The sequence below is a fragment of the Prunus dulcis genome, chromosome 6 (assembly GCF_902201215.1).
Source record: "Prunus dulcis chromosome 6, ALMONDv2, whole genome shotgun sequence".
Taxonomy (NCBI): domain Eukaryota; kingdom Viridiplantae; phylum Streptophyta; class Magnoliopsida; order Rosales; family Rosaceae; genus Prunus; species Prunus dulcis.
The window spans coordinates 8,082,937-8,096,592 of record NC_047655.1 but is presented as its reverse complement, the minus strand read 5'-3'; the positions used below and the strand labels follow the sequence as shown (position 1 = coordinate 8,096,592).

The window sequence follows — 13,656 nt, the reverse complement described above, 5'->3', positions numbered from 1 at the left end:
GGGCTTCATCATCAAATTAGGGCTGCCTTTGAGCCCAAGGTACTACATTCTTTAATTTGTTTTGCCTAGGGGTGCAAATTGGATTGGAAATCCCGATTCTAACCGATTCCGATCCAAAATTACTCCAAATTAATTTCGACATCCGAAAATTGTGAAAAAAATTTACTTGTGATTGGAATAAGAATGTATATCAAGATTTCGAAAATCCCGAAATCCAAAATATATTGAGGGTTCAAGCTTAGACTACATATAATGACTAGTTTCATGTTGAATTTGATATGACTTAATAACCAAATAGACATAGACAAGCTATTTCATAAGTGATAGTAAGTAATAGTTTTCGAGCTTTTCCATATGATTTTTCAAGCTAATTTTAACCTTTCAAATGGTTAAGACATGTTTAAAATTTTCAATGATTTTCAAGAATTTCTATAAAAAAAATTTGAAATATGTTAGTTCTGAAAATTCCGAGTTTTTCAAATTGTAATGGATGTTGAAATTCCAAAAAATTCTGGAATGGAATTGGAATTCCCTTATTCCAATCCAATCCGTCTGAAAATCTACCATATATTTTCCCTTTTTCATTGGTTTTTTTTTTTTCTTTTAACTTTTCATTTCATTTTGTTTCCAAGTTTAGCCTAGCTCAAGGCATGAATTAATAGACTTTTACCGCATTCCAAATCATGCATCCAACAGAAGGTGATGTGGGTCCCATCATCATACTTTGATGGTCTTTGGTTAGTTCAATAGCCTTAGCCTACCAGCATATATATAAATAAATTTGGTGTTGAATTTGGAACCAGTTAAGGTGGGAGGTGAACCAACCAACAGTTTTTTCATGCTTCCTACAACCACAACTCATCAAACTCATATGCCAATAATTCCAAGTCCTCGCAGTTTTTCCACACATTTTCTCTATAAAAACCCAATGGAGACTCCCTTGCTCTTCATAACCAAAAACATTTCAAAGACATTTGCCCTCCACTGAGTCTACTCAATCATGGCCTTTCCCAACCTTTTTTTCATTTTGTCTTTGGCCATGGTGTTGTCACTCTCAAGCTACATCCATGTGAGCCTAGCAGCTCGCCACCTTTTGGACACCCCAGCAGCTCCACCACCGTCATTGACTGTGCCTACAATTCCATCTCTGCCCAAGCCCACATTGCCCACATTGTCGCCATTGCCCTCATTACCAACACTGCCCAAGGCTGCATTGCCGCCATTGCCCTCAGTACCAACACTGCCCAAGGCCACATTGCCCACACTGCCAACTAACCCAACTCTACAACCACTCCCAAGCTCCCAAGTCCCTTCTTTGCCAAAACCAGCATTGCCTACGTTGCCCACAACCCCAAAGGTGACACTACCTCCATTGCCGGCCAACCCAATACTGCCTACATTCCCGACAACAATCCCTTCAATCCCAACTATTCCATCAATTCCATTCTTCTCCCCACCTCCATCAAACTGAACCGCTTGACACGCCCGATGGATCTGACTTACTACTATGCATCTATCCAATTAATTCTTAAACGTCAGCTCAAGAGTCTCCATCCGGGAACATATAGATGATACGGTTCTTGTGTTAGATACATTGTGAGGATGCCAGTTTTCCTTCTTTGTCTTTTATATTTTCATTTTCAAGTTGTTTGGTTTCTAGTGTTTGTTTTGTTTCTTGATATCTTTGTAGTGTATGAACAATATTTATTACCTTTTCAAAATTGTTCTAAAGGATAAGTTTAGTTTTCTTCTCCAATCATCGTACTAATACAAACACATAAGATCATGTCAGAAGTTTCAGAGTACGCTCTAACTTTGAGAGGGACACGTGTCAATTTTCCCTTATTAGACATTTGACCAATGTCTCTAGTTGTGTGAGACATTTGACCAATGTCTCTTATTAGACATTGGTCAAATGTCAATCAACCTGGTAAAAATAGCTCCCAAAAAAACTCACTATATTAATCTGATGAAAATAGCCTTAAAAGAAAAGCAAAAACAACGGCTTACACAAACTCACCCACCTCCTATCTAGCCTTACTTGTAGCCAATGTGTGGCTCCACTTCTCTATCAGTTCATGGAGGCTGGCGCGCGGTAGTCTCTTACATTTCTGCCAATTGTAAAATCCCTGTGTGAATCTGTTCCACTATATGAACCCCAAATTCTATCATAACCCATCTCACTCTGTCTTTTCACACATATTAATGCATCTGTAACAAAACAAAACAGAAAAAGTTCTAAATTTCTACCCAGAATTACACTTGATTGCTTAATTTCCCTCGCAACAGTCCTAGCCTGACCAAGGCAAAAATGAGCAGTTCTAAAGCTAGTAGTAATGCTATGGGATGCAGTGAAATAGGTAGGTTTTCGAGGTATATGCTGACAGGAAGATGGTTCAGTGTGTTTGCCTCCTTCCTCATTATGGCTGGAGCTGGTGCCACTTACCTCTATGGTACCTATTCCAAAGAGATCAAGTCCACTCTTGGCTATGACCAAACAGAAATCAACATGCTAGGCTTCTCCAAAGATTTTGGTGCAAACGTTGGTGTCCTCTCTGGCCTAATTGGTGAAGTAACCCCAGTTTGGTTCGTGCTCATAATTGGCGCTGTCATGAATTTTGTAGGCTACTTCATGATTTGGCTGGCTGTCACTGGCAGAATTCCTAAGCCTAAAGTATGGCAGATGTGCGTTTATATATGCATTGGAGCCAACTCTCAAAACTTTGCAAATACAGGAGCTCTTGTCACTTGTGTCAAGAATTTCCCAGAGAGCCGAGGTGTTATGCTTGGTCTGTTAAAGGGTTTTACTGGGCTTAGTGGAGCTATCCTGACACAAATTTACTTGGCAGTGTATGGAAATGATTCAAAATCCTTGATTCTTCTTATTGGCTGGCTCCCTGCTGCAGTGTCAATAGTTTTTGTATACACCATTCGACCAATGAAAGTTATTAGGCAAACCAATGAGCTCAAAGTCTTTTACCATTTCCTCTACATCTCAATTATCCTTGCAGTATTTCTCATGGTGATGAATCTGCTTCAGAAATATATTAATTTCTCCCATGCTGCCTATGCTGGAAGCGCCACTGTGGCTGTTTTGTTGCTCTTTCTCCCTCTTGGCATTTCCATTAGAGAAGAGCTAGTCCTCTGGAACCTCCAGAAACAGCCTGTTGATCCTCCAACTGAGGTCAAAGTTGAGAAACCACAAGAGATCGAAGAGAAAAAGAATGAGCCGAAAGAGAAAGAATTGGAGACACCAGAGCCAGGTTGTTTTTCTGACATATGGAACAAACCACCAAGAGGAGAAGACTATACCATTTTACAAGCACTCTTAAGTACGGACATGCTCATTTTGTTCATTTCAACATTATGTGGGCTTGGGTCAAGCTTGACAGCAGTAGACAACTTGGGGCAAATTGGTGAGTCTTTGGGGTATCCAACTAAAACAATAAAAACTTTTGTGTCATTGACTAGCATATGGAACTACTTTGGCAGAGTCTTTTCTGGGTTCATCTCCGAAAGCCTACTGATCAGGTGGAAAATTCCCAGACCATTAGTAATGACTTTTGCTCTTGTTCTATCATGTGTTGGTCTCCTACTCATTGCATTTCCAGTCCCTGGTTCAGTTTACGTGGCATCGGTGATCATAGGGTTTTCTTTTGGGGCTCAATTGCCGTTACTTTTTGCAATCATTTCCGAGCTCTTTGGTCTTAAGCACTTTGCTACATTATTCAATTGTGGACAAATAGCAAGTCCACTAGGGTCCTATCTTTTCAATGTGAAGCTCACCGGGGCGCTCTACGATAAGGAGGCAATGAAAGAGCTAACAAAGAGAGGTTTGACCAGATCACAAGTGAAGGACTTGACATGCCTTGGAAATCATTGTTATCGGTTGTCTTTCACAATTTTAGCTGCTGCTACGTTCTTTGGTGCTCTTGTGTCACTGATTTTGGTGTTCAGGACAAGAAAGTTCTACAAAGGTGACATATATAAGAAATACAGAGCATAAACAGGATCCATAGATTATTTTTCTTTTTTCGTTGGTTTATGACTGCAAAAACAGACACTGTCAACGGATGAGGAACCTAAACAGACATTGTAAACAGAGAAATTAGGAATTTGAAGATTTTATAAATAAGGACTCAGATCTGGAGAAGGATGTATAGGTCATATCGAATTTATGGGCAATGTCTTCGCAACCCAACTGTGTTGGAGCTTTGCAAAGCACTAGCAATCATTTTTTTCAGGAAATTCACAACGGGTGCTTATGCCTAATTTATGCTTCCTTGTCCACCAATATGTTGATAGCTCCTTATTGTCATAGATAAGGGGAGCTTTGTTCGCACTCCAGTGGAAATGTCTAAACAGTTTACAGGAGTGCGAATAAAGCGCCCCTCTATGTATAGTTATCCTCTTCAACTTCCTACTCGATATGTTTTCTCCTTCAACACTTGAAGCACTGCCGTATACATGTCAATATTATTGAACCACATTTAACTTTGAAAACAAAATTAGATATTAAATGGACACCTCGCCTACCATTTTAAGCTTCTAAATCCAAACATTTGCCAAACATGAAAAATCAATACACATCTCAACATTAACCTCTAAATATATTCGAAAAAATCTGAACTAATGTTAAAAATTGCAAAAACTCCTACTTCTTAACTGGAGTTTATGTGATTGGACTACATTGCAAAAGATGTACAAAGACATGAAGTTGCAATCTTCCACGATTGATGCACGGGAGGGCTTTTGACAATACTTTAGCATAATGAAACATGCTGCTTGATATATAGAAAATCATATACCTTGTATTGTGACTATCACGAAATCTTTCTAGATAGCTTCCTCAAACCACAGCCCACACACTTGAGAAGAACAGTACTTGTGGATGCGCACGGCATAATGACAAATTTAACTCCGAGAAAATCATTGATGTTTCTGAGTGTATCTATCCCGTAAGGAAAGAGCTTTCCGACCCGAACTTTTGAAACATCTTGGGGGCATAATGCACAAAGAAGAAAAAACAAACCCTACAAACCCAAATGGCAGCAAACTCACTATCAGAAGACAAACATAAATCATAAAAAGGGCGGAGGCGAGAGGCACCCATATTCAAATAATATATTTCAACTCTAACATTTCATTTTTATAGCAATCATAATTCATTTCTTATTGAAAGTGTGGTGTGCCAAGTCGCCCTCCATGGAATAAATAATAAAAGACAATTCATATTTTAGTGGTTATGTATGTTTGATTGTCACTATGGAAAAAATTTGGCTGGTATCCTCACAGCAGCATCTCTTCTATGTCCTCATTTGACAGATTCACAAGACTTTGGCTAGGATTTCAAAATCATTTTCATTTGGATATTGCTTTCTCAATATGTTGTTGCATCCGCTTGGCTGGAGTAACAAGTGTCAATTTTAATATTTTCAATCCAGTACTTTTTTTCATAGATAGCAAGAGGAAAGGCATAGACCATGAACAATGATCATAAATGATTTTAGGTTATCAATAACTCCTTATTGTTGTTCTCTTCATCTGACAAATGGGAGTGATTACTGAAATAGCAGAAGTATATATAAAATCATAAAGGAATTTCAAGGGTCTTCCTCAGACTAAAATTTTGCCAAATCTTCCATCTAGGACAACTTTTCCCTTCATTTCATCCATTTCCAGAAATCATTTTCCTGTTTTAGTGCACGCTTCCTTAATTTCTGCCTTATGGTGTGAAGTTCTAAAATCAATACAAATGAGAAAGTACGAGAATTAAGTCGGTAGGGAAGGAGCACAATACATAAAAATAACTAACCTGGTGATTTGAATCGACCACTCCGCCCTGCCCAATCTCCCCAAGCAGAACAGAAGCAATTTTCAAACCAACATCCTTTGGAGGCACCAGCTCTTTCTTCTCATAGTCAACTTCAGATATGTGTTCCCCTCGTGCATGAGAAATATAGCTGTATCAGCAGAGATATAGCAGCCAGAGGTTGTTTCCGCAACTATTGACATTCCATAACCATGTGACCTGCCATAAAGTCATTGTTGTCTATATGAGTGGAAGTGCACTTAAATAGCATAAACCTTAATAAATAAAAAACACATTCACAATTCCATCAAATATATCCTGACATTAGAGAAATTAACAATATCTGGATTGAAAACATACTCTCCTGCTTGTGGGCCAGCTCTATGGTCAGTAAATATGTGAACATCTGGAAGGAAGGGATGAAAGGCTCCTCGAGCTGCATGTACCATTGTATTTTCAAACTGCACGGACACTCTCGTTGAGAATGTAACACCTCTAATCCTCTCGTATAGCAAAACATATAAAACAAAACCCAACAAAAATGAAGAAAAAAAGACTACCCATGAGTCTCAAAAACTCACAGCCAAGACTTTGAACAACTGGGATTGCCACAACGACTTCACCACCGCCTTTAGGAGCGCATCGATGACTCTTTATTTCCAGCTCCAATCCTTCTGAGGGAACTCCAAAGCGTTTTAAAATGGGAAAGGTAGTAGACCGGAAGGTATCAATAGATGGGTCCTTGGAATCATTTGTAATTCCTGAAGAACAAAATGCAAGTGACTTCCCCCTGTTGACCCTGTTGACTAGAAAATAAAAATAAGTAAATAATTGAAAATTTGTGCTGTTGGAAGAGTGGTTATGGTTATATAAAATAACCATGATCTTAAAGCAAGAAGACATTGTCAAACTCCTGTTCTTCACTTAGACCGAAAGCAATATGAACTCAAACGCACCATAAAAATTAAAATTAAAATTAAAATTACATCTATGCTAGAACTAGATAGTTGGGTTTGTAAAATTGTAAGTGTTCAATAAATTAGTTGGCTAGAACCGATTGTTAAAATCCCATCTACATTGTAAAATTGTAAGTGTTCAAACAAACTGAATTCTTAATATTACCAAAACTATGTCATTACCAAGTGCCAAGTTTAGAACTAGTTACAAATATGCAGTTTTCAAAGTCATAGCAATGATCAAGCAACAAGGTTCGGAATTAGCAGTGAAAAAAGTGGCTACCTTTAAGCGTAATTGTAATGGGTTTCTTGGCAAAGAGGCCAAGCAAACTCAAGGGCTCCAAGAAATACCCAATAGACCGCTCAAAACCACAGTCGTGGTGGTCCAGTTTCAACCGACCCATCACTATCCCTGGCTTGAACTTAAATCCAGTGCCTACCCAAACACAGTTCCCTTCTATTAACGGATCCCCAAATAATTTTATTTGAAGGACGCCATTTAGGGTACCATATAATTTTTTTCCCAATGATCCAAACCATCTAATTTTTAAGTCTTTATTCATAGCCTTACAAAAAATTAGACAAATCGGAAACCGTTTCGACATCCAATAGTGTCTTACAAAATCAATGAACATGGTGCTTCAAGAAAATGCTAAAATTTCAATAACTTAATTGAGTGGTCAAATAATATCGGATTCAAGTGATTTTTTGTAGAAATGATCTTTGAATGAGTATCTACAAAATAGACGGTTTAGATTAGTGAAATACAATCCGGAGTGGGGCCTACAAGGAGTGTCTCTCAAATAAGCTTATTTGAGGGATCCCTCAATGGAAGCTCTCTGTATATATATATAAGGCGGATCCGTGGCACTATATTTTTGACACAAGTTTTGACATAATTTTTGGGTCATTAGATTACTCTACTTTCAATGAATGAGATTATACTTGATATGGCTTTTTGATATAAAATAATAAAAATAATTTTCTCTCTCTTCTCCCTATTTTCTTGGAAAGACAAATTTCTCTCAATAAATCTTTTTTTTTTTCTCTCTTTCCTCTTCCTCTTTTCAACACGATCTCTACTATCTCTCTCTCATCAAACCCAAAAAAAAAAAAAAACCATCTTGCTCTTCACTATTTCTTTCTTTCCGTTTATCTCTTCAATTTTCATTTGCTTCAGCTGCTCAAACCCTTGTGTCTTGATGTTCTAATGAAATCCTAAATATTAGGTGAAAAGTCTCAATTTTTACTTTGTTTTTCGTCTTTTTTTTTTAAATTAAAAAATGCCAAGTTGGATTACCTTTCAACAAGCTTGGATATCATGATGAAGAAGAATGATACCCAAATAATATTTTGAATTTGCACAAACTTCCTTCACTAGTAAAAAAAACCCCTTGCGCGACCAAATTTTGCGCGACGAAAAACTATTCGTCGCGCAAAGTCACTTTGCGCAACGAAATTTGAAACTTCGTCGCTCAAAGCCTTGCGCGACCAAATTTTGCGCGACGAAAAATAATTCGTCACCCAAAGTCACTTCGCGCGACAAACTTTTGTGCGACGACAATACATCGTCGCTCAAAGTCTTGTGCGACGAAAAATAATTCGTCGCTCACGCGAAGTGACTTTGGGCGACGAATTTTCGTCGCTCAAAGTGACTTTGCGCGACGAAAAGTAAACTTCGTCGAGCAAAGTCCTTATAAAAATAAATAAAATAAAAAAATATTTTTTAAAAATTTTTCCATGACGTAATCCAAACATTTTGTCACCTAAACCAATTTATTTTTGTTTTTTATTTTGTATGCATAACACTTAAGAAATTAAACGGTATATATATTTATTAAGTAACTTTAAATTTATTATTTTAGATCGGATCGGATTTTTATTAGAAAAATATATTCTTGTTGTTCGGATTGGGGTTTTGTTAGAAAATATATATTTTAAATTGACGATCGAATTATTTCATTGTATTCATATCGGGTCAAGGAGTGTAGCAGTAAAAAAATCATCAAAATCGGAGTTAAAATAACCGTTAAATCTTGATTTTTCATTATAACCGTCGAAAAGTTTTATCCCCTTACTTGATCTCTGAATGTTTATTTTTTCCGATTTCTGGCTATATGATCTCTAAGTATAAACAAACAAGTTTGATGGTTGGATCGTTGAAACTAGTTTTTTTGAATGCATATGCCATCAAAACAATATATTCACTAACAATTAAGAGTTTATTTATACTTTCGCTAAATATAACATAAGATTTTGTGGTATCCACTAGTGTAAATATTTTAAATTGAAGATCAAATTCAGTCATTGTGTTCATATAGGGTCAAGGAGTGTAGCTGTAAAAAATCATCAAAATCGGAGTTAAAATAACCATTAAATCTTGATTTTTCATTTATAACCATCGAAAAGTTTTGTCCCGCTACTTGATCAATGAATGTTTATTTTTTCCGATTTTTGGCGTATATGATCTCGAAGTATAAACAAACAAGTTTGACGGTTGGATTGTTGAAACAAGTTTGACGGTTGGATCGTTGAAACTAGTTTCGTAGAATGTGTATGCCATCAAAACAATATATTCACTAACAATTAAGAGTTTATTTATATTTTCATTAAATATAACATAAGATTTTGTGGTATCCACTAGTGTAAATATTTTAAATTGAAGATCAAATTCAGTCATTGTATTCATATAGGGTCAAAGAGTGTAGCTGTAAAAAATCATCAAAATCGGAGTTAAAATAACCATTAAATCATGATTTTTCATTTATAACCGTCGAAGAGTTTTGTCCCGTTACTTGATCTATGAATGTTTATTTTTTCCGATTTTTGGCGAATATGATCTCGAAGTATAAAAAAACAAGTTTGACGGTTGGATCGTTGAAACTAGTTTCATAGAATGCATATGCCATCAAAACAATATATTCACTAACAATTAAGAGTTTATTTATACTTTCGTTAAATATAACATAAGATTTTGTGGTATCCACTAGTGCAAATGTTTTAAATTGAAGATAAAATTCAGTCATTGTATTCATATAGGGTCAAGGAGTGTAGCTGTAAAAAAAAATCATCAAAATCGGAGTTAAAATAACCGTTAAATCGTGATTTTTCATTTATAACTATCGAAAAGTTTTGTCCCGTTACTAGATCTCTGAATGTTTGTTTTTTGTGATTTTTTTTGGGGTATACGATCTTGAAGTATATACAAACAAGTCTTATGGTTAGATCGTTGAAGTGTGTGTGTGTGTGTGTGTGTGTGTGTGTGCGTGTATATATATATTTATTTATTAAGTAGCTTTAAATTTATTTATTTTGTACATATAACACTTAAGAAATTGAATAGTATATACATTTATTAAGTAGCTTTCACCTTAATTATATTTTAAATCATAAAATAAAATATTTTTATTTTTTATTATTCATAACAATTATTTTTATAAATATTGTGCTACAAACCAATTTTTCGTCTCTCAAAAGTTTGCGCGACCAACAGTTCGTCGTGCAAAACTCAAAAAATTTGGGCGAGTACCAAAAATGGGACGCGGGTTTTTAAAATTAAAAAAAAAAATTTAGACTTTGCGCGACCAATATTTTTTGTCGCGCAAAAATTTGGGCGGGTACCAAAAATGGGACACGGGAATTTTTTTTATATAATTGTTTTAGACTTTGCGCTACCAATATGTATTTTTCCTCGGGCAAAAATTTAAAGATTTTGGCGGGTACCAAAAATGGGATGCGGGAATTTTTTTTTTTTAAAATAATTTTTTTAGACTTTGCGCGACCAATATTCCTCTATTCGTCGCGCACAACTTTGCGAGACCAATATGTTTCGTCGCGCAAAACTTTGCGGGTACCAAAAATGGGACGCGGGAATTTTTTTATATAATTGTTTTAGACTTTACGCGACCAATATGTATTTTTCGTCGCACAAAAATTTAAAAATTTTGGCGGGTACCAAAAATGTGATGCGGGAATTTTTTTTTTAAAAAATAATTTTTTAGACTTTGCGCGACCAATATTACTATATTCGTCGCGCAAACCTTTGCGAGACCAATATGTTTCGTCGCGCAAAACTCTGCGCGACCAATATATATTTTTCGTCGCGCAATAATTTGGGCGGGTACCAAAAATGGGACGCGGGAATTTTTTTATATAATTGTTTTAGACTTTGCGCGACCAATATGTATTTTCCGTCGCACAAAAATTTAAAAATTTTGGCGGGTACCAAAAATGGGATGCGGGAATTTTTTTTTTCAAAAAATAATTTTTAGACTTTGCGCGACCAATATATTTCGTCACGCAAAACTTTGCGAGACCAATATGTTTCGTCGCGCAAAGTGATACGGTTTTTAAAAACCGAAATAACTCCTCCACCATTTTCTCAATTTCTTTCTCTACTCTTACCTCTCCTCTCTCTTCCCCTCTCCCCAAATCCCACCCTTTCTCTCACACTCACTCCTCTCACTTAATCTCTCATCTCTCTCTTCACTATCTCTCACTCTCACTCACTCTCTCATCTATCTTTTCACTATCTCTCACTCTCTCATCTCTATATCACTATCTTATCTAATTCTCTCACTTCTCCCTCTCATTCTCACTCACTCTCAATCTTGCCAAAAGGTATATTCTCTCCAAATTTTAAATTTTTTTTCATTAATATGTGTTTTTGGAGTTAGTTTTGAGTTTGTGTGGGGTTTGGGGTTGAGTAAAGGGGAGAGATTGGAGTTTGGGTTGGATTTGTGGTATAACAATTTTAGGGGAGATTATGCATTCTTTTTTTTTGTTGTTGTTGTTATTTGACCATATTTGTTTTTTTTGTAGGTAATCATCGAGACTTTGATGGCTAAAGTTGAGGATTAGGAAGCTATCAAAACATATTATCCACCACTACCACCACAATATGCTTGTATTAGGATTTTATTATTGTACTTTGTTAATTCATGTGTACATTTTGAATATTATATATATAAATATTTATTGGATAATTTGATCACTATTTTTCATATGTAATTTTATTTTGAATATGTCAATTTAAATTAAAGTAATTAAGAAAAATCTTACAATTAAATTAAATTTAAAAAGTAAAAATTTGAAAAAATTACTATAATTAAATTAATATCAATTTAAATTAAAGTGATTTAAAAAAATCATACAATTAAATTATATTTAAAAAGTAAAAATTTGAATAAATTAATATTAAAGAAATAATAATAAAAAGTAAAAATTAGTTTATTTTAATTAAAAAATTTAAAACACAAAAAAATATTTCGTCGCGCAAATATTTGCGCGACGTTAGTGTTCGTCGCGCAAAACTCTAAAAATGTGGGCGGGCACCAAAAATGGAACGCGGGAATTTTTTATTTTTTAAATTTTTTTGAGACTTTGCGCGACGAAACACATTGGTCGCGCAAAACTTTGCGGGACCAATATTTTTCGTCGCGCAAACCTTTGCACGACCAATGTGTTTCGTCGCGCAAAGTTTTGCGGGACCAATATTTTTTCGTCGCGCAAAGTTACTTTGAGCGACCAATATTTTTTCGTCGCGCAAAGTTTCTTTGCGCGACCAATATTTTTTCGTCGCGCAAAGTCTTTCTTCACGATCTTTGCGCGACGGATTCTGCGCGACGAAGTTTTTGTCGCGTTAAAATTTGTGCGACTACAACGTATTTTGCGCGACGAAATTCTCTTCGTCGCGCAAAGTGTAAAATGTAGTAGTGCTTGCTGCTACTATCTGTAAGACTTGAGAACTTGTGGTAAAATTGATTCGCATAACTTTAATTTACAAGTTTCCTTTTACAAGACCAGGGAGATATTATGTGTTAAGGTTTTTAATGGCTTGGTTCAAAGTTGAAAGCGAAGATTAAAATCCATAAATCCTAAACCCAAAGATTCAGAAACATTAACAACAATTTGAAACCCATTGATATGAGTAACTTCATTTCTAGAGAGGTACCTCTTCTTGCAGTTAAATAGAATGAAAGAAAGAGAGAACACTACAACACAATCCAAATGTCAAAAGAGTCTTGCTATGAAATCATAGTCCTTTCCACAGCCACAAGACAGTGAGAACATCAGACAGTGAACACAATACACCAGGAAGAAAGAAAACAGCCACTAAGACCATCTCCAACCATGTTGAGGCTAAACTCAAATTTTCACCCTCTAAAATACAACTATTCATGTATTTTTATGACTCAAATGGTTTTTTCCTCTAACCTTGCAGACTCATAATTTGAGTCCGCAACTTTATTAAATTGTTTAAGAATGGTTAATCCCTAATTTTTTTTTATCGTTAATTTTTCTTGACATTGTTTTTGTTCCACATTCATGATTTAATTTTTTGAACATTTTGATCTAAAAAATCCAAAAATAATTTTACTTAAAGAATGGTTAATCCCTTTTCTTTTCTTTTTTTTATCGTTAATTTTTCTTGACATTATTTTTGTTTCAACATTCATGATTTAATTTTCTGAACATTTTGATCTTAAAAAATCCAAAAATAATTTTGCTTAAAGAATAAAAGCAAGTATAACAAATAGATGGGTATTTATAAAGTTTGGGATGAGTTTTGAGGTTAAATCTAATTTAGATTAATTATAAAAATTATTTGACCATTGGATTTAAATTTCAACCGTTGAATGTGAATTTTTTCCGTCAAAATTGCCTAAAAATAATCGTGGCCATTGATTATATATAGATGTTGGAATTTAAAATAGAATAAAATGGGAAACATCAACTTTTCGGAATAGTTTTTGGTTTTTGGTTTTTTTTTTTTTTTTTTTTTTAAGGATCAAGAGCTTTCAAAATGGAGCCTTGGATTCAACGGCTCTTTCATGTGCCATGACACTTGTCACACGGAAAGGAGTGAGTGGTCGACATCAGTCTGCA

The 13,656-nt window shown here is 35.3% G+C and overlaps 1 protein-coding gene and 1 pseudogene across 1 annotated transcript; one reads left to right on the top strand and one right to left on the bottom strand.

Annotated features, from left to right (window-relative positions):
- Positions 1-2,311: 2,311 nt before the first annotated feature.
- Positions 2,312-4,156, top strand: LOC117632376 (protein NUCLEAR FUSION DEFECTIVE 4-like). Its single transcript, XM_034365834.1, has one exon. It carries the CDS (start codon positions 2,312-2,314, stop codon positions 4,004-4,006), a length of 1,695 nt encoding a protein of 564 aa, XP_034221725.1. The 3' UTR covers positions 4,007-4,156.
- A 667-nt stretch (positions 4,157-4,823) lies between these two features.
- On the bottom strand, positions 4,824-7,331 carry LOC117630204 (annotated as a pseudogene).
- Between the last annotated feature and the right edge of the window lie 6,325 nt (positions 7,332-13,656).

What these genes read in the sequence shown, in the direction of transcription:
- LOC117632376 (XM_034365834.1), top strand. Translation starts at nt 2,312, where the DNA reads ATGAGCAGTTCTAAAGCTAGTAGTAATGCTATGGGATGCAGTGAAATA.